Source organism: Melozone crissalis, unplaced genomic scaffold (genome assembly GCF_028551555.1).
Source record: "Melozone crissalis strain CALT ecotype California unplaced genomic scaffold, PUWL_Pcris_2 ptg000023l_1, whole genome shotgun sequence".
NCBI lineage: Eukaryota > Metazoa > Chordata > Aves > Passeriformes > Passerellidae > Melozone > Melozone crissalis.
In genome coordinates this window covers 41,216,048-41,238,348 of record NW_026535801.1, presented here as the reverse complement: position 1 = coordinate 41,238,348, position 22,301 = coordinate 41,216,048, and the positions used below count along the sequence as shown (strand labels likewise).

The following is a 22,301-nucleotide window of genomic DNA, read 5'->3' as shown; positions in this document are numbered from 1 at the left end:
GAATATGCTTGATTGAGCAGCAGCAGCAGGCAGGGTGCACCTGCATGAGTGGGACGGGAAGGCTCTGCAGAACAGGGCCCATGCAACTCTCACCCCGCAATGCCAGCTGCACTGGGGCTGCACTGGGGCTGCCCTGGGCCCTTCTGGGGCAATGACAAGAGCACGACAAGAGCACAGGGTGACCCAGCACAACAAGCCACCTGCAGCAGCCCTGTCTGTGCCTGCCCTGCAGTGGCTCCTGCACGGGCCCCCCTCCCTCCAGAGCCCACGGGGCTCAGAGAGCGGCTCCGCAGAGTCAAACATCACCTGACGCACACAACCTGTCAGAGCCAGAAGGGATTATTGCAACAGACCAGGGAATGCCACCTTGAAGATACAGTCCTACCCTCTCCCCCACTATAACCAGGAGCAGATGTAGCACTACAAGAAAATGCTTATTTTGGAAAGAAAGTTCACACTATCTCAAGATACAAAAGGAGAAAAAGCACTCTCAGAAAAATCTCCACTTATTAGAGATTTTGTCAGTTAAGTAAGAACATCTGCAAAAAAAAAAAAAAAAAACACCAAAAAAACAAAACAGTTTTCAAGCTTAAAACATGCAGTATTTTTTCATGCTCCTTACCTGCCAAGGGGAAGACTCACAAGTAAATTTTAGTTAATTGCAAGGAAGACCCAATACATGACGAGCCTTGTGTTATTATGTTAGAGTCACAGCTCACACAGAAATGCAAAGGCACATAAAGACACAAGAAAAGTACTTGCAACTACCTGTAAGCTCAAGCACTCTTTACAGTAACATAGACAACACGAGTCCCGTACGAGACAAAGAAAACAGTAATGTCATACTTTAGAAAAGACACTTGGACAAGATATGTAGCATTGCTGCTTAATGTTCCATTTGTGTCAAAACAAGCTATGAATGCCAAGAAAATAAATGTACTTGGGCTTTAAGCATATTGTACATAAAAGATAATACCTGAGGATCTCCAAGGAAATGACTTCTCAGTAGAGCTGCAGAAAGAAAAAAAAATATCACACCAATGAACCATGTGCTTAGTTTTTATTTTGAATTAATCATAGAAACCTTTACAAACCCCCCCCCAGCAGATAAAACATAAAAAAAAGTTCATGTAAACACCATTCTTAAGTGCTTTATACCTGACCACCAAACCACTGGTTACCGAGTTCAATTTTCTATTAGTCTGTGGGAATTATTCACTGTAACTTCCTGTACACCACAGCAGCAGGCAGTGCACCCGGTCTGCAGCAGGACAGGTGAGAGGACAACCTGTGACACGAGCTGCCGTTCAAGGTGTGGTGCTGTCAGTGCCAGCCCCAGCAGCGTGTGCCACAGCAGCACTGCACACCCAGCACACACACACACCTGTGTGCCACAGTAGCACTGCACACCCAGCACACACACCTGTGTGCCACAGCAGCACTGCACACCCAGCACACACACACACCTGTGTGCCACAGCAGCACTGCACACCCAGCGCACACCTGTGTGCCACAGCAGCACTGCACACCCAGCGCACACCTGTGTGCCACAGCAGCACTGCACACCCAGCGCACACACACACCTGTGTGCCACAGCAGCACTGCACACCCAGCGCACACACACACCTGTGTGCCACAGCAGCACTGCACACCCAGCGCACACACACACCTGTGTGCCACAGCAGCACTGCACACCCAGCGCACACCTGTGTGCCACAGCAGCACTGCACACCCAGCACACACACACACCTGTGTGCCACAGCAGCACTGCACACCCAGCGCACACACACACCTGTGTGCCACAGCAGCACTGCACACCCAGCACACACACCTGTGTGCCACAGCAGCACTGCACACCCAGCGCACACACACACCTGTGTGCCACAGCAGCACTGCACACCCAGCGCACACACACCTGTGTGCCACAGCAGCACTGCACACCCAGCGCACACACACCTGTGTGCCACAGCAGCACTGCACACCCAGCGCACACCTGTGTGCCACAGCAGCACTGCACACCCAGCGCACACACACACCTGTGTGCCACAGCAGCACTGCACACCCAGCGCACACCTGTGTGCCACAGCAGCACTGCACACCCAGCGCACACACACCTGTGTGCCACAGCAGCACTGCACACCCAGCGCACACCTGTGTGCCACAGCAGCACTGCACACCCAGCGCACACACACCTGTGTGCCACAGCAGCACTGCACACCCAGCACACACACACACCTGTGTGCCACAGCAGCACTGCACACCCAGCGCACACACACACCTGTGTGCCACAGCAGCACTGCACACCCAGCGCACACCTGTGTGCCACAGCAGCACTGCACACCCAGCGCACACACACACCTGTGTGCCACAGCAGCACTGCACACCCAGCGCACACACACCTGTGTGCCACAGCAGCACTGCACACCCAGCGCACACACACACCTGTGTGCCACAGCAGCACTGCACACCCAGCGCACACACACACCTGTGTGCCACAGCAGCACTGCACACCCAGCGCACACACACCTGTGTGCCACAGCAGCACTGCACACCCAGCGCACACCTGTGTGCCACAGCAGCACTGCACACCCAGCACACACACACACCTGTGTGCCACAGCAGCACTGCACACCCAGCGCACACACACACCTGTGTGCCACAGCAGCACTGCACACCCAGCGCACACACACCTGTGTGCCACAGCAGCACTGCACACCCAGCGCACACCTGTGTGCCACAGCAGCACTGCACACCCAGCACACACACACACCTGTGTGCCACAGCAGCACTGCACACCCAGCGCACACACACACCTGTGTGCCACAGCAGCACTGCACACCCAGCACACACCTGTGTGCCACAGCAGCACTGCACACCCAGCGCACACACACACCTGTGTGCCACAGCAGCACTGCACACCCAGCGCACACACACACCTGTGTGCCACAGCAGCACTGCACACCCAGCGCACACACACCTGTGTGCCACAGCAGCACTGCACACCCAGCACACACACACACCTGTGTGCCACAGCAGCACTGCACACCCAGCGCACACACACCTGTGTGCCACAGCAGCACTGCACACCCAGCGCACACACACACCTGTGTGCCACAGCAGCACTGCACACCCAGTGCACACCTGTGTGCCACAGCAGCACTGCACACCCAGCACACACACACACACCTGTGTGCCACAGCAGCACTGCACACCCAGCACACACACACACCTGTGTGCCACAGCAGCACTGCACACCCAGTGCACACCTGTGTGCCACCAGCGCCGCTCTGCTCACACAGCAGCACCACAGCACAGGAGCTCTGGGATCACTGCTCGAGGGCAGCTGGTTTCTACATGCAGAGCAGTTCAAAAATTGTAGGTTTGTTTCTGTTCCTTTTTTCACCGTTTTTTCAGTTTCCAGTTTTCCAGAGAGATTTCTGATCCTTTGTACAGAACAAGTCAAACCAGCTAACACACACAGCTACAGCTCTGAGAGTGAGGAGGTGACAGGTGCCACACTGTCCAGCTTAGCAAGATGCCTTCAGAGCCAACTACTGCACAGACCAAGCAGGTGTCTGATACCAGTGTAAAACCAAACCTTGTCCTGCATTTTTCCAGTTCTGATTTTTTAATCAAACTATCTTCACCCTTTTGTCCTTCCACCGAGACATGTGCTTTCCTGTGCTCACAGTAGTACTGATGCAGGCAAATGCAGAATTCATTCATGTGTTACTAACATTAGTCTAAATATTTTTATGGGAAAATGTATTTCCTCACTCTAAATATAAAATATCAAACTTTGAATAATACATCATTTTCGCAGTGATTATAAGCTACTGTTTTCCAAATAAAAAGCTTTTCAAAGGAAAAACAGGCAAGTCCATCACATTTGATTGTGTCTAAATATCAGCATGAGACTGTGATTTTGGGTAAGATGTAGCAATTTCTAAATGACCTTTAATTTTACTTCTTTCTACCACAGCTACCGATTACAAAAAACTAGCTCGGCCACATGAACAGCATGAGATACTTCTTTTGCAAAATGAAACAACCATTTAGGAACCTTTTTGGAAACAAAATATTCGTACAAAACAGTGCTAAAGACACATGCTAGCACAAACACAACTAGAGTTACAATGAGACTTCAAGTAAAAGGAGAATTCCAATGCAGACTACAGGTGTCTGAAAGTCAACCTCTGGGCCCAGAATTCTCATGCTACCTGAATACCAAGTTTTCCACTCTTGCCCTTTTGCTCTGCTCTTGAGACTTTTTGGAAACTCAATTCCTTACACTGGGGCAACATGGCTCTGCGTTGCTGGCAATGGTAACGCACACTGGACACACACATGTGCTTTACTGTCACACACACAAGGCTGTAACCCAGAGCACATCCCTGCCCAGCATACCTGACTACCTGAATTTCCTCTACAGGTACAGAACATAGGAATGAAAAAGGCTGCTCTGACCATGGGTCACAGGAGGAAAGCTGCTTCACTGACCACTTAACTGCTTAAGCATTTAACTTGACTCTTATTAAATGATTTTGGAACAAGTCTAGCACACATCACCTACTGATATCAGCACCTGATTTTGTCACCTAGCAGAAGCAATATTTAGAAAGCAGCAAATCTGTCAGTTTTGAGCAGTAACTCCAGTGCACTTCATCCTGGTGTTTACAAGCCTCTGTGGTGACACACTGCAGGGCCCTTGCTGAGCTGTTGCTGGAATTAGTCACAATGCTGTCTCTTCCTGGCAGCAGCATGTAACAGATCCAAAGAGAGCCCACATGTGGCAAAATGAACTGTGGAAAATGTTAATTTAGCCCACTACTATCCTTGAAAAAGAATTAGGTTAGTAGAGTAGAAATGCAGAAATTGTCCTCTATCAGAAATATCATAACAGCTTGGTATGATGTTCAGTTTACAATTAGAGAAGATAGAGACAAATATGACAGTCACACAAATATTTGGTAACTGGAGATGGAGAACACATACAAAATGTGCTGAAATACATTTATGCCTTTTTTTTTTACCCTTTTGATGTTTTTCCTCACTTGTATTTTTAAGGATTTGGATTGCTTTGTTTGGGTTTTTTTGTTTGAGGTTTTGACTAATTTGATTTTTTGTTGTTTGTTTGTTGGTTTTGCCCCTTTCTTAATTTCACACCTTTTCCTTGCCATTTCACTGCTTTAGTTCAAAGCAATCTTAGATACAAAATTGAACCGGCTGCAAATCTGGAAAAAGTAAAAATATAATAAATGGAAAAGGTTTTGCATGAAAACATTTAGAAACAAAACACACTAAGGATCACCAGCGCTGCTTTACATTTTCATGTGGCAGCTTGCAAACACTTTCCAGCTCTGAATTTCCAGGTTAGAACAGGGGCCAGCATCTCTCTCAGTGAAGCGGCTCTGCCAGTCTGCTAAGGCAGAAGGGGCTGGTGGAGGTCCCAGACAGGTCTCAGCCCAACCTGTGCACAGCACAACAGGCCTTCAGAAACAACACTGACACTTAGGGAAACTGCAGATTTCTTAAGATTTCTCATTTTGTTAAGCAGTGTGCTATTTTTTAAAAAATTATGTAAACACAATTATGATCTCCAGTTCCTAGATTGAAGAGGTCAATTCCCAGTGCATCTCTCGCAGGTTTTGCATGACACGAAACAGTTTAAGCTTATTATCTCTGCAAGTACTTCGTAAGGTGAAAAGTATTTCTGATTTAAACAGCACCACTTGAGAGAAAAGCAGTGATTTCCGTCGCCTACCTTCCTGCTTGGCTATACTGCTGCTGCCATCAGAAAAAGGCAACAGATGAAAAAATTAAGTACTATTTATTAAATATTTATAAAATGGTGAAAAGCTGTAAAAAGCTAAAAATATAATTGTGTTAAAAATGTATGTGCCTGACACGTATTTGTGCAGTATTTCAGCTCCCTGCGTGGCACGCCCCCACGGTTGGAATACATCTGTGCTGAGAGGCAGCAGCAAAGGCTGCTCCTGGCACGCTGCCCACGGAGCTGCCAGCCACACTCCCGTGCCCCTGCACCCTGCCCGGGCTGCTGTGCTTGGCCTTTAGCTTCCATTTTGGGTACCTGCACCAACAACACGCTTACAACTACATGCGCTATATGGAAAACTTAGTGTAACTCTAAATTCTTACTATAGGGGATTTCTCTAATAAATGCCATGCACTAAACTCCATAAACTTGTATTACCCCTTACAAGCCACTGGAAACCACAAAACCCAGTATTTTGCTTTTCTTGTTGAGACAGGTAAGCAGACATTTTCACAAATATTTTAAGTGAGTGAGGTAATTTTCAAGTCTTCAACTTTTCTAACAGCTATCTTCTTGAATTCACCAATATAACTGATTCTTCTACCCACTCTGCCAGCCCCTGTACCAGGAACCTAAGCAATCCTCCCCCCCAAAACAAATTAACCAGCACTGCCACCGAAACCAGGTAGTCCTGGGATTGCTGGCTGTTTCCAGGTGACCCTGGAAACCACTAATTCTCCAGGTGTGAATTCAGAAAGCGTCTGGAATACACTGTAATCATTACAGAGGCCTCTTGAAACTGTCCCATAACTCTTTACAGCAAATCTGCATTTTTTTAATCCTTCAGATATTAATAGAGGCGAATAGCTATCAGTGAAAATATATGTATAGAGGACATAAGCACCACTAAAAAGCCTTTAATTCCTGGGACAAATGAAAGTAAAGTCATCAGGACCTGTACCTTGTGCTGGCGATACTTGGTGACTCTGCTCCAAGCCTACATCTCTCTAGCTGATTAGCCACAATTTGCCTTTCCACTTCCAGTTCTCTGGTAAGTCTTTGAAATTGAAGCTCCTGAAATTTCAAAATAAAAAGAAAAGCATTCTTGATGTTAAAAAATGGGTGTGGATTAACTGCGAAACAATCACTGATTCATCACAGTTGTGTGTTTTGACTCTTTCTTAGGTGAATAAACTACAAAAGTGGAAATTAAATGGGTCTTTAAATCAGTGATTCATGCAAATATTGATTTATCACCTGTTACAGAAAGAAAAACATGTTTAAGCATTCTTGAGTTTTATTACTCCTACAATTAAATTTTTTGTGTCTTCTTACATTACCACAGTCTAACAAAAATCAGTGCCTATAAAGTCAGTCTTCAACTTAATCTATAAACAAGGAAACCAGAAAATATCCTAACCTTTCCAATCACAAGCCTTCAAACCCTAAGTTATCCTACATTCTGACTGTAGTTGGAAACCTGAAGATTTATAACTTCAAACTGGCTGAGTGTAGAGAGATGTGCTATTTCACCTTTTCTGAGTTCAGCTTTTTTATATTTCTTGGTCAAGGGTACCAAACTTCTTCAGCCTTTTTAAGAGGCTTTTGGAATGCAACACTGCAAGGGTGATGTGGGAAATACCAGTGCTGCACAGGACGGGTGTAACTGAAATCTGGAACCATTTTCTAAAGCTCTCTGAAATCCAGACTATGTCACATCAAACGATATTGAGGGCGTTTTTCTCCTCAGTCAGCTTTTATTGACCAGAGAAAAGGGTTCTATTGAGCAATTGCATTATTTTTCAAACTGATACTGTAAACCCTCTGAAGTTTAGATAAAACATCTAAAAATAGACGAACACCAATATTTAGTAATCAGACGAAGCACCAAGCAAGTTTTATAGAGAGGTCAAGTGCAGCACAGAGCACTGGTTTGATGTGAAAGCCCAAATGGTTCTGCCCAGCAGCTGCGTGGAGCTGAATCAGCTCCTGCAAACTGCTCCTTCACACCCCACGGAACGGGGTGGAACCATTTCCCTTTCAGCAGCCACTCTCCACTCCTGCCCGTCCAGAGGATACATGCGATTATGGACACGTGCACACATTTCTGATAACTGCCTAACCAAACTGAATAAACACCTTAACATCCCCAATTTTGGCCAGAAAAAGTGGGTTTGCATCCAGGACATGTTTCCTGTTCCTCACTATTAAACCAATATTTAGACAGCAATGCCATGGATGCAAACTGCAAATCTGAACCTGTTGTTATTTACTGATCTTTTAATTAGATGAATAAAATTAAACATGCTAGCCATTAATTGCTTCCATTCAACCAATCGCTATTAATTTCCCTTTCCATTACAGATAGAGGCATTAATGAACACATTATTCTAGAAAACATTTTGCTGTATAACATTTCAAGTAATAAATCGCCCATTTAAATAAAAATCCCTGTTTTTTTCCCCCCACACTATAACATTTCCCCCCACACTATAACATTCAAAGGCAGTTAAAACAGAAGAACTATACTTCTATTCTTCTTGAGAGTAGAAGAGCTGAATGATGTAAGTGGACAACACAGCAATATTTGAACTACATTTAAAACCAAAACTCACTTGTATTCTATCAGAAAAACTGAGATGAGGAGAGAAAGCCAGCAAGCCCCATTTGGCCACTTCAGAGGCACTCGCACTGCTGAGTTGGGAACAACACCATCAGCTGTCTATTTACACTGCTCCTCACCTTATCCTGGCGGTGACCAGAAAGCCACAAACTGCACAGTGCCCTGAACAGCAGAGGGGTAGGAGGCCTGCAATTCACCTGCCAGGTTTAAATCATGCTGATGCTTAGGAAGACCCAATGTGCTTTTGCAAGTGCGAGTATAGCAAGAAAAAACAATCCAGCTCTATTTTCTAGTCTGGTTATATTCTGGCATGCCCAGCCTGTGAGTCCAATGAAGCAGCAGTTTACAAACTTTGAAACCATGAGTGCTGATTTGTGTACACACCTTCTTAAATTTGAGATCTGCAGCAGGTGCTTGTCTTAAATACCTGCATAAATACACAAGATGGATAGTTTTAGAGCTACCATCTTTTTACAGCTGGAATACCTCATGCTTTTAAACTTTTTTCTTTTACCTTAAATCATATTATTATTATAGAAAATTAATTCCTAACCAGCTCTAAATTAATCACCTTTCTAGTTTATGTCTCCTTATAATGAAATTTTATACCACTCTGAGTGCACACTGGACATGCCCCCAACAATGGGTATCTATCAGACAGCACACCAGTTCTGGCAGGAATCTGTTGGAATTTGTTTCTCTCTCTCCAGGTTCTCTGGGAGCACTGGGAGAGCTCACTTCTTGAACAGGATGCTCCCTGCACAGAGCTCTGCCCTGGGCACCAATCACAACACACTGGCTCCTATGGCACTGGCTACTGACAAAATGGCATTGCAGGACTCAAATACAACTCCTAAAAAGCTTATTAGCATTTGCAGCAGAACGTCTATGTGGCAAACAGATAGTAAAATCCGACATAAAATTACAGAACACACTGCCATACTGCATCCCAAGGAGCAAACAAACCTTCTTAGACACACTACACTGGCTCAGCCAGAACTACTTTTATTCAAAATTATTCAAACAAACATTGAGGGGGGGAAAAAAGCAACCTGTAATTCTATAAACCTCTTTAGCAGCAACTACTTAATCACCTTAACAAACTGCAGGTTTTATGTTCATAACCTAAAATTCCACTGCAAAGTCACAGGTCATAATTCTTAATAGGAAACTACAATAAAAGCCTTAAGCACAATTTCAGCTCCAGATCAGGAAGCGCACACACATGGGGCAAGAAAGCAGCTCGCTTTGGAAAGCAGCTGTACCAACTGCAGGCAGACAGGCTGCGTGAGAGAAAACCAGAGCCCAGGACATTATAGAGCCGTCTAATCTCCTTTTGGAGGCTGCAGCTTTCCTCAGAGGAGGGCCAAACCCCGTGCTGGTGTTGTAGTGTTCACTCCAGGTGACCAACTGCTCTTCCTTGGTGAGCTCTGCCCAAGGAATCTCACTTGGGATGACATTTCACTGCAAGGCAAGGCCAGCTACACCCATCTCAGCAGCTGAATCATCTTCCTGTGTAAAAGCTCAGTGTCTCTGAGAGGCTGCTGGCTCCAGGGCAAGGGACAGCAACCACCACTGTGCTGGCCTCTTGCCAGCAAACATTTGAGAACAAGTAAGTGATGGGAATGCTGTTAGCACAACTGACCATGAAGACTGCCATTCTCCTGTTGCAGGCGTTGGATAATGAAAGAGGGTTTGGGGGCAATTCTGTGCCTTCTATCTGCATGCTATCATGATACATGTTGTGGATTCACCTTTTTCATTTATGTTAACAGGGAACTTTTATCCCTCAGTAACATAGATGAGAATAAGGAATCTACATTCACCACACTGAAAAATAAAAATTACTTCCTTCCCACCCTGTTGTGATTTGAGGACCTCTGGAAAAACAATTTTAAACAAACAGTGGTCCAGGCGGCTAGCGAAAGGTTTTCTATTGACAGCTCTGCAAGAATCAGTAGCAATTGCACAAGCAATGAAGATAAGTCACAGATCCCTTTTGAATGGTTCATGCCTGGCTAGCCAGACCCAGACTGGAAGCTGGACATCAGAGGGAGACAATGCCTCCGATAAACAAAGGCATCTCTTGCAGCTTCTTGCCTTGAGCAGCTCTCAGTGGCTGCTGTAGCAGGAGACTGGGCTGGGGCGGGCTGGCACTCCCAGCTGCAGTAACACTGGGACATGCTAACTTGCTTCAAATGCCAAATGTCACTGCCTACAAAACATTATGAAGGTAATTGTAAGCTGAACTATGAAATGTTTTCTAATCACAAAAGTGTTGTCTGTTGAACAATTGAGCTGAGCCTCTTTCAATAGCTCAAGTTACTCATCTAAGAAAGCCTAGCCTGCATTTGAGAGGAATACTTTTACCTTGTGTTTACTATTTCCTACTCAATTGTAAACACAGTGCAGAGCTGCACAACTTCCATCACCTGTGAAAGTTCACAGAGTGCTACAGAAAAGGCTATTATATTTTGGATCTTTTCATGATACAAATGTGGAACAAAGAAGAGGACAAACAAAACAGAAGCTGATTTATACCTTCCTTTATATTAACCTCTTGCACTCATCTCTGCAAATTTCTCTGTTCCTACCTGCCATAATTCAGAGCTAGATCAAGCAACTGACTACTTAAACCCACACTGAATACTGTATTTTCCAAAATGGATGTCATACCGTAGTGACCCAATATTTAAATTCTCAACCAGAATGTATTGCAGAAAAAGCCTATACTTCTAACTAACCATATTAGAGCAACCTTAATATTTTCTGTAAAAATTAAGTTTATTCACGCACACAATTGCATTTGCATGCTTTCAGTATCTTCCAAAACAGAAGACAAAAGATAAAAAATTGGACAGTGTAGAGAGAATCACAGACTACAGGATGTGAGATGACACAGCTACAATTACTGGCTGATCACACTTACTCTGCATTCAACAGCAGCAGACCATTAAAGCCCTTAATACTTTTACGCATGCATTGTTCACTAGTCCGGTACAACAGTTTAGTGCTGCCCTAGCTGATGAGAGATCAAAATTTTAGCATTGTATCAACAGCTTACTGTTGCCAGTGGCAGGAGGGAAGAATGGCACTGGAGGCATTCCCGGCTGCCTCTGGCACATCCCTCTGGAAGCTTTGTGGCAGCACTCGGCAGCGCAGGCAGCGCTGGAGCCGAGGGCGCTGCTCTGCCAGCTGGGCACCGCGCTCCAGTCGCTGCTGAGCAGAGGTTGACAACCTAAACCAAGTGTGCTACACAAGGTGTCAATACTCCAGCATGTGTCAGAGCCCTCCACAGCTCCACAAAGGCTCTTTTTCAAGGGGAGTTTCTCCTCTGAAGCCTAACAGTACAAAGGAGAGAGGAAAATTAACTTCTAGGTCATCAAATGGATAAAGGAGTACAGAGAATTTTGATTAAGGAAATGAGCTAGCTATTTCACCTGAGACAGCAGTGGCATTAAATTTATTCTAGAGTAAGACCCTCAGGAAGCTTACATCTCAGATTTGACTCACTGAAACTAAAATGCTGGTAAACAGCACAAACTCTAAACCTCAAAGTTCTAGGATTAAGTAGGCAGGAGTGACCTATGCAATTGAACACAACACTAAGAGAGTTGGAAGAAAAGCCCAGTTCTTCCAGCCATTCACAAAATGTTGACCAAGGTTTTTGTTTCACTTATGCCAAGCTTGGGAGTCCTTTCAACAAAAAGTACTGCCTTCAATTCAGAACTGCCACACATTTATCACCTAACTGATCACTAGATGCATGCAAATCAGAATTTCAAAGTTCGTGCCCAATTACTGGAAGCTCATTTAGTAAGTCTCTTTTCAGGTATCTCCATGAAGGGACATGGCTACACAGACTACTGAATGTACACACTACATATCGGAACTGTAAAGAAAACTCCAAGACTTAATATCAATAGTTCTCAGCCAAAAAGATGTTTTAACATGCAATAAAAAATTGGCAGAATGCATCCTTCCTTCCATTTCCATCTGAAAAACATAGAGGTTTGCTCCCTGCTCCCAGACGCTATAAAAAGCATCTCAAAAATAGTGTAAAAATTTGTACTTAAACAATAATGAAGGAAAAAAGCAAGGTGTACGTTCTCTATTTATATGACACAGTTCAATGCACTTACACAAAAGGAAAAGATTTTGCTGAAGTCCTGAACAAACAACACTTCTAGAAAAACATGTAGAGAAACCCAAGTATTTTTCATCTGAAAGCATATCCAGTCGTTCTTACTCTGTCACCTATTTACTAAAGAAATGGTGAAAAGTTGCCCATCTCTAAGTGTCACAAAGAGCTAGACCAAAGAACAAACTAAAAAAACAGCCACTGCTGCAAGTGCTTCTGTCTTAGCAAAGACATTAAAATCAGCATATTCCAGTTACTTTTGAAAACTGCATTGATGAGTAGTGTTTCCTGCAAGACCTTTTCTCAGCCCAGCCACTGAAAAACAATGTGCTAAGCATGAAACTCACAATTCCAAATGATCCCATTTAATCTTGTCAATTCAGCAGCAGTTCATTCCAAATCCAGCAGTATACAGCTTGAACACAGAAAATAGCAATGATTTCACAAACCTACAAGGAGCGGTTGGCAATTAGCTGCCCTACATTCCCCAAAATACCATCCTGCCCCTACAATTTCTAATAAATTGTTATTTTAGTATGAAAATACTCAATTTACTTTTAACTTGGATAAGAGATTCCCTACAGAACTCAACTAAACATCTATGCAGGTTCAGGATTCCCCAGGATTCAGAAGTATAGACATGTTTTACTTTTATTTAAAACTTGTTTCAGCAATTCCTAAGACACTTCTACCCATGACAGCATGGAAGCCTTGTAACATTTTAGAAGGGAAATTCATGTTTTAGGGAAAAAAAAATCTCAACCCTCCTCTAAAACAAACCCAGAGTAAACAACCCCCTCCCCAACCAAAAAAATAAAAAAAACAACAAAAAACCCAAAACACTCAAAATTCATCATCCAATTTACTTAAAAATATGAAAATACGTCACAGCTTCATTACAATTAGTCTTGGGATTCTCATGCACTCTAAAAGGAACTCCTCTATTAGAATCACAGAATCCCTGAGGTTGGAAGAGCCCTCCCAGCCCATGCAGTCCCAGCTGTGCCCATCCCCACCCTGTCCCCAGCCCTGAGTGCCACTTCCAGAATTGCTGGGACACCTCCAGGGATGGGCACTGCAACCCTCCCTGGGCAGCTCCAGTCCCTGAGCCCCCTTTGCATGGGGAAATTCCTGCTGTGCCCACCCTGAGCTGCCCTGGGCCGGCCTGAGGCCGTTCCCTCTGCTCCTGTCCCTGTTCCCTGGGATGGTCCCAAATCCCCCGGCTGTGCCCTCCTGTCAGGAGCTGTGCAGAGCCACAAGGGCCCCTGAGCCCCCTCTGCTCCAGGCTGTGCGCCTGCCCAGCTCCTCAGGGATTCTCCAGGCCTGTTCCCTTCCCTGGACACACTCCAGCCCCTCAATGTCTTTCTTATACTGAGGGACCCAAAACTGCCCCCAGACCTGGAGATGTCTCAGCAGTGCCAGCACAGGGGAGGGCACTGCCCTGGTCCTGATGGCCACGCAAGTTTTGACAAGGGCCAGGTGCCTTTGGCTTTCTTGCCCACCTGGGCTCATATTCACTTTAAAATAGATCTTGAGCTTTGTTAGAAAAGCACAAAGCTATCGCGATCTAAATTTCTTCACAGGTTACACCTCTTCCGCTTGTGTTATTTTACAATGCTATGAGTGAATTGAAATGTTCCTTTCCTAAAACACGACCAAATGAGATTGACCCAGCTGTCTGACACCTGACTCAACCAGAGACTGATCACAGTTCAGACTACACACTGCAATTTGGTAAAATAGTTGCTTTAAACTAGAGGTCCTAGGAAAAGGAAACAACTGGAAACAAATGGGAACTGTTTTTAGAAGCAGCTTTTAGGGTTCAAAGGCTAATTAGTGCAACTTTTTATATAATCATAACTATCGTCTCATGCCTATGGCAGAAAGCTTGAAGTAATTGAACACATTTATCCATCTTAGAACTACTATAGTAATTTTAAAAGTTTTTATTAAGTTAAAATCTTGCCCAATTGACAAATAACAACAAAGGCTTTTCTCGATTGTGTTTCCACTGCAGTGTTTCTGAAGTACTTGGGTCAGGGTGTGGCAGCTCTATTTTACAAACACTGACCTGCTGCACCTCGCAGCAATTCCTGTACCAAAGGAAACAGCAAACAGTGTAGCAGTTTCTGTTCAAGCTTAATAAAGTGAAGAACTTCACTGGAAAATATTCTGTTCTGGGCTTTCTGCCACACAGGAAGGGTGTTGAACATGTCAGTGTCCTCAATTATTATCAACAGAAAAAATACCAGAAAGCAGCAGTTCAGCTCTTAATTCTTTGATATTATCACTTCCAAGACCGAAGGGCAATTTACATCTTCCTCCCCTCACACTCATTTTATGTGTCTGTACATTTCACAGTAAGGCTCCAATTCTGAACTTTGTGCAACACAGATGATAAATGACTATTTAATTTTTTTTAGCTTTCATCAGAATTTAGTTATGTAATAGCAACATATTTAATAGCCTTTTTATAAATGGAAAGAGGAAGAGGTTTTAGCCTCCTTTTCAAAAGAAAGAAATATTCCATTATAATTTTTTCTCTACGACTAATAAAAAGATACGAACATAGCTTGGGCAGGGAAAGGAACACTAACAAAAGCCTTTAGTGCACACACATGTCTGGAGCTGCTCCCTTGGTAGGATCCAGCACAGCTGGAGCACAGAGCTCTCCTGGGCAGGGCATCCCTGCCTGCAGAGCCCAGCTCTGACACGGCCACTGCAGCTTGGCCGCACCACGAGCACACTCCTTGCACACTGCAGCACAAAATGCACCACCCTAAAGCCACCACCAACATACTTCAGGCAAATGAGTCCTAAGCCATTTGTGACAGGCGACGATGGCACAAGGCAAACTGTTGTTTGGAGAGCGGGGACTGAAGGTATCCGTAACTCTTGGCTGACTTCTCACACTGCAAGGGCCTCTGGCAGTGATATCCTGCACACTGCAAATGTGAATACTAATTTTAACACTGCTTAGAAATTTTTAGGGTTGCTATTGTCACCTTAAATTACTTTTGAAACTATTAATTTAGGCATGAAAATTAAGATTCAAATTTCATAATTCTGTGGAAATTTTTAACAATATAGTATTATGGGTATGAAAACTGTTGATATCAAGAAGCTATAACCTAATTCTTGCCTTTTAAAAAAATGTTGATATGGGACAACATAAGAACTATTATATTGTTTGCATTCAGAGCTACCATCTTGAATCAAGTTGTGATTCATCTTCAAGGAAGCTACAAAACAGAGACAGCAAAGCAGATTTATTCTGAGGTTCAGATGCTACAGTTTGTGTTTGTGTATAAAGGCAACAAAGACGATCATTATTTCTCAGTATGATACAATGAAAGCCAAAGTATCCCTTCTCTCTTTGTGTTCCTTAAATTTAAAAAAGAAAAAACAAAAACTTTAGCTGGAGTGTTTCCTTGTAGAACTGCTATATTTTCCACTTGAATGATTTTTACAAATTAAGGCTGAATTTGATTGCAAATGCAATTTTATTTTTCCTGTAGAAATTATCGCTTTAGATACACACCCATAAATGTGCTTCAGTTTTAAAATGTATTAGAACCTTGGTATTGATAACTGAAAACAAACTCAGAGTTTAAAGACCATCTTAAAATAAAGTACAATTAATCATACCCAATCTGTATGCGCAGGACTTATGCACCGAACACTTGGCTTTGCAGGACTTACAAGGACTGATTCTAATGTTGCATCAAATCTACACTAGCTTTTCTCTTTCTTTGCCACTAAACCTGCATTTCCAGTCTGACTTACAACAGCAGTGCAGACGTTCCAAGGGATACAGAACACCAGAATGATGCTTCTGTTTAGTGCAGTAACTGAGCCCCTTACATTCAGATTCCAAAAGCGATACACGAAATAGGCTATGGCGGCACCGGGTCACAGGCCACAGAAACACACAGCCATGGTTGTTGCAGCAATGCAGCAGGAGACAGCAGTTAACTCCACACAGACTCTGCACTGATGGACTGCTGAAAACGAGGCAGATACCTGTTCCTTTACAGAAGCTAGAATGGTCGTGGCAGTGGTCTCTGGTTCCATGCCTGGGCCCGTGGAAGCCTCCTGTGCTGTCTGCGGCAGCGCCTCCTCCACCATCGGGCTCTGCTCAGGGGCTGGCATTTTGCCTGCAATAACAAGATTTTAATATAGTTTACATTTTCAGCCAGTGATGTTTAAAATCCAAGTTTTCAGGATTATTAATTATATTCATTTTTTTCTAGAAGCTTTCCAAACTTCACTAAATTAGCAGAGAACTTTGCATTACTCAATCTATGCTGTGTGACTGTTTCACTTTCACAAATGGAGACCAGAATCACCTACACAACTCAAGGGTTAGGCAGGAGCAAACACGCTGCATGATGCCTCAAGATTATTTTAAAAAATATTGTTTTGTGGTGGTCAATAAAACTAGCACAATTCAAGACGCATGAAAAATACTAGTGTTAACTATTAAGCACACCCAGGATAGGTACCAGTTTACCACATGCAGTTTTCGGCACAGAAGAATGACACATAACAGCAGACTGCTCTGCTGTCAGGAACAAACTATGGAAGAGACTAATTATGGTAATAAAAGCTTAATGGGAGCAATGCTTCTAATGCTCTTTTTGCAAAAGAGGAAATTAAAATGCTGAAGTTAAAGCAATTGCCCCGGGCTATGGATAGTATGGAAAGGACTGACAGGATTAGCATCCAATAATCCCAAGCTGTGTTATTGCAGAGGCAGCACACTAAGAACTCCAATCCATGGAAAAGAGCAATTAATTTGTTCAATTATCAAAGTCACTATTAACCAATATTACAGAGATAGTTACAAAGTGTGTTTAACACTTTGAAAACAGCAAGTGGCATTCACAAAGCTGCTACGCAGATACCACGCTTCAATTTTCTTCAGAAAATCATGCTTGTGAGGTCTAATGTTAGAAGTAATCCATATTTCATTTTAGATTTTCAGAACAAACTCACCCAATATTCCTAGGCAGACAAACAGGAACAGATTCCTTCCCCATTCCATTCATTATCAAAGGGAGAGGAGATGCTTAGGCTGCAAATGGGCTCCAAGGCCAGGAACGGACCCATGAGACCCCTCCGTGTGGAGCTGTATCAGCCATGAGCACCTGAATGACCACAGGGCAACGCACAGGATCAGGGCACACCTGTGCTGCAGAGCTGCACGTTTCTGACAGGGTTGAAAGGGGATTTGATTTGACCCTGGAGGGATCTCTCCTGGGATTGCTGGCCTCTTGCGAGGTTTCTCCTTCACCCTGAATGCAGAGCCCAGGCAAAGGCAAAGCCCTGTGCTGCTAATGGAGAGGTGAGGTGATGGTGTAAAAACAAGTAGTTTCGTTCTGCTCTATATACAGCAGCGTATGGGCTATGAGAAGAATGGCTCCTCCTCAGGCCCATGAGCTCTTCTGGCACTAGCACAGGCTCTTTATTAGCCACTTTGTTCCAGTCTGCTAAAAGAGCTCGTGACATGGTTCATGTGCTGTTTCACATTAGCCACTGAGGGATTCAAAGAGTTTTTGGGGAAACTCAGGTGAGATGAGTGATGAGAGGCAGTGGAGCAGTCTTGGGGGCAGCCTGTGGTGCAGAAGCCTGGTCACCCACCAGTTTCCACCACTGCAAATGGAGAAAGAAAAGCTGCTTCCCAAACACATCAAAGAAGGAGCATAACTCAGAATGGCAGGACTTTTCCCCCTCAGCACCTTGCAGGTGAAGCACAGGGAGGCTGCCCTATACATACCCTGAAATGAGCCTGTACGAACAGCCCATTCTACCATACATCTACACCACACTTATCTTCTGGAACAGGCAAAAGAAACTGCACAAAAGTTTCTGCTGTCAGGACTGCACAAGGACACCTGAACATGCTAGCCCAGACACACCAAGAGCCACACCACTCTATCGCCTTCTCCCGGCACACATGGCGCTCCCCTCGCCTTCTGTCCCCACAGACATGGCGCTCCCCTCGCCTTCCGTCCCCACAGACATGGCGCTCCCCTCGCCTTCCGTCCCCACGGACATGGCGCTCCCCTCGCCTTCCGTCCCCACAGACATGGCGCTCCCCTCGCCTTCTGTCCCCACAGACATGGAGCTCCCCTCGCCTTCCCTCCCCACAGACATGGAGCTCCCCTCGCCTTCCGTCCCCACAGACATGGCGCTCCCCTCGCCTTCCGTCCCCACAGACATGGCGTTCCCCTCGCCTTCTGTCCCCAGACATGGCGCTCCCCTCTTCTTCCCTCCCCACAGACATGGCGCTCCCCTCGCCTTCTGTCCCCACAGACATGGAGCTCCCCTCGCCTTCCCTCCCCACAGACATGGCGCTCCCCTCGCCTTCCGTCCCCACAGACATGGCGCTCCCCTCGCCTTCCCTCCCCACAGACATGGCGCTCCCCTTGCCTTCTCTCCCCACAGACATGGCGCTCCCCTCGCCTTCTCTCCCCACAGATGTGGGTCTCTGTCACCACAGACATGGGCCACCCCTCCCCACAGACGCGGGTCTCCCCTCACACAGACCCGGCACTGTGAGGACCACGTCACGCTGTCCTCCTCATGGCCAAGCCCTGTGGCGCACAGTGAGCATTCCTTCCTGCCCCACAGTGAGCATTCACTCCCTTCGGCCCCACGGTGAGCGTGCACTCCCTCCTGCCCCATAGTAAGCGCTCCTTCCCTCCTGCCCCACGGTGACCGTGCACTCCCTCCTGCCCCACGGTGAGCGTTTGTTCCCTCCTGCCCCATGGTGAGTGTTCCCTCCTGCCCCATAGTGAGCGTGCGTTCATTCCTGCCCCACGGTGAGCGTTCCCTCCCTCCTGCCCCACGGTGAGCGTTCCCTCCTGCCCCATAGTGAGCGTGCGTTCATTCCTGCCCCACGGTGAGCGTTCCCTCCCTCCCGCCCCAGCGCAGCCGGGCACCCGGGCAGGGCTCGGCCCTGCACCATCACCCACGGCAGCTCCCGCAGCGATTCCTCGTGCTCAGCGAGCTCCGGGCTCGTGGGTGTGCAGGGACCTCCGTCAACTGCAACTGGAACAGAACTCACTCTTGACAAATAAAGCGGCATTAAACGCTACCTGACTTCCAAGGTGCCACAAATGAATAACCAGACACATCTGGCTATTTTTGAAACACTATTTTCATTGGTTTCAGCTTGCAGATACAAAGGCTGCCACACTGAGCCTATCACAAGCTGCATGTCAGGTGGGCACTAAAGCTTCAAGGACCATTTTTACAGAACCCATTAAACAGCAAGCAATTAAGCAAGCAGAATAAAAAACAACCTCTAATAGTTATATAATAGAATTTTGAAAACTCAAATGCACAACTTTACAGTTTTAGAAAATGGAAATTGTTTTTTCCAAGTTTTGCTTCAGAAAACCAACTCTTTAATCAAGCAGTAAGAACCCAAAGCACAGAATACAAGTCACAATTCCATGTGTCATATCTGATTTTTTGTACCACTTACCATAGTTCTTTTATGACTATAACTCAGTGTTTCAGGTTTCTAAATGACCTGATAAATTTGCAAGCATATCAAGTAATAAAGCTACCCAATCAAGCCTTTCCTTCATTTAGAAACATCTGCTAAGCAATCTAAAGGACAAGTGTCAAAAACTCATAAGTTACACATGCCTTTCTTTCAGAAGGGGGCTGCTTGTTGGTCCACGTATCCCACCGTGTCTCCACCTGCACGTAACAGGGCAGTGCTTGCTTGGGCAGGGATCCTGTTTGCGACTTCCAGGAGAGAAGTACAAAATACAGCAGTGAAATAATTTGGCTTTTCCATAGTTTTCTCTCTCTTCTCACCCCAACACTGTGAATAACTTCTGCAGCAGATTCCTGTAATAAACCAGTCCAGAAAACATCCCTCTGAGCTGGCTGGAAGGTGTACTAATTCATTGGAACAGAAAATCTACCCAGTATTGAGTATATAATAAAAACATCCGCATAAAAACCAATCAAATTAATTATTAGTGAAGGTGTCAGTGTTAAATGTACATCTATCTCAGTGTTAAGAGATGTAATCACAGTCCTACACCCCTTCACATAGGCAGTTGTTTCAACTGCTGTTCCTTCAATTAACACATTTCTTGGCAAAGTTACTGATTTTCTAATCTTGATTCCAACATTAAATAACTGTTGGCTCTGGTCCTACAAACACTTAGGTACACACTTGAGCTAATAAACAAGCCTGCTCATCCCTCCCCGCCCTGCTGCCAGGCCCGTGGGCTCGGGGGGCAGCACAGGAGAGGAGGGGAGCAGGAGAAGCTCTCCAGGGCCCAGTCCCCACCCCTACAACTCTGTCTAGGGATGCTGCTCAAGGACAGCATCACAAAGTCACAAAGTCAAGGCAGGTTCTCATCCTCACCTTATAGGAACAGGAAATAGCAAGAGGAGGTTTTGTGAGAGCCTTGAAATCTGGTATGAGTAAGAGGTTGAGAGAAGTTAATACAAAACCCTCCTCCTTCCCTACATAAGACTGGGATTTACCTACTCAAAATACTCCCTGGACTTGTGCTACCACCCATTTGAGGATAGATAACTGATTCATTATTGGAAAACCAACAGCCAGATTCCATGCCTCAAAAAAATTAGGTTGACAGTAATTTTGCCTGTCATGGCTGAGCAGTCAGACATCACCCAGAACAGCAGAGTGCTCCCACATTTTCCTAGGCTGTCCAAACCCTCGCTCCCCACAGCCCCAGGCTGCAGTTTCCTAGGTCCTGCCCTCTCTGCAAGCCCTGGGCACTGAGGGATCAGGCAGTACACACAGGTACCATCAGAAATGCACCTTAATGCTTCCCTGCATTCCAGGTCTTCTGATTCTCAAACTGCTCCTGCACGGAAGATCTAGGATCTCTGTAGCCACAATGAAAACTCAGAAAATGTATTTTACTGTTTATAGCTCTGTTCAGCGCATTTCAGCACACCTGACCACATCTTAACATCACTGAACATCAAAGGCTACACACTAAATTCTCTATTGCAAAGAATACACAAGAACTGGAAGCCTTAAATGTTCTGGAATGATCTTTTGGTGGATGCTGCAGAACCAAGACTTGTGCATGGTGTAAATGTCTCTAATAGAGCTCAAGAGTATAATGTGAGAAGCTTGGAAACATGGAGAATTTGTTGTGCATTTCAGTCTCTGGTAAAAAAAATAATGTCTTTCAATCACTTAGATAATTTTTCAGGAAAATACTTAAATAGTTCATCTTGTAGCATAAGTCCAAGAAAATTCTTAACATCTGTTCTGAATTTTCAAACTCTCTATTTAGAAGTAAAGACCAAAAGCAGTGATAGCCTTACTCCAAGCTGGCATGTCCAGATCAAGTGTGCAAGAAAGACAAAGCTGCTCAATTTGAAGCCTCCAGTTTGAAATACCCTAAAATAGTTTTGAGAACAGTGGTTTTCCCAGCCCCTCTGCTGTACAGACTCACTCCAATGGCTTTATGAAACCACACAGTAAATCAAAGCAGAGCAAACCAAGCCACCATAAAGACTCAGCTTTCTATCCATGGACCAGAGACGGGTGTGTTTTCCTGAGCCAGCTGATCTTGCAGCCAAGTAACCACTGACACAAGGAAGCAAGAACATGCTACTGAGAAACAGAGAAGAAATATGAGAAATCACTAAACCAAGTGTAGTAAACCACACGTTAAGTTTTCATTGTCATTAGTCTCTACTCCCCACTTTTCAGTGCTCCTCCTGTTATTTTCTTAGACATATCC

The 22,301-nt window shown here is 45.0% G+C and overlaps 1 protein-coding gene across 6 annotated transcripts in view; it reads right to left on the bottom strand.

Moving 5' to 3' along the window:
• PKP4 (plakophilin 4) overlaps positions 1-22,301 on the bottom strand; it is a 67,444-nt gene that overhangs the window by 24,276 nt on the left and 20,867 nt on the right. For 4 of the 6 annotated variants that reach the window (XM_054277749.1, XM_054277750.1, XM_054277753.1 and 1 more), the window contains exons 1-4: positions 17,539-17,636; positions 16,564-16,697; positions 6,738-6,850; positions 977-1,011 (exon numbers count right to left, since the gene is read on the bottom strand). In XM_054277749.1, the coding sequence (XP_054133724.1) occupies positions 977-1,011; positions 6,738-6,850; positions 16,564-16,697; positions 17,539-17,587 (331 nt within the window). In that variant the 5' untranslated portion in view covers positions 17,588-17,636. Of the gene's footprint in view, positions 1-976; positions 1,012-6,737; positions 6,851-16,563; positions 16,698-17,538; positions 17,637-22,301 lie in introns of those variants that run through there. The other 2 variants (XM_054277752.1, XM_054277754.1) reach the window with 2 other exon arrangements.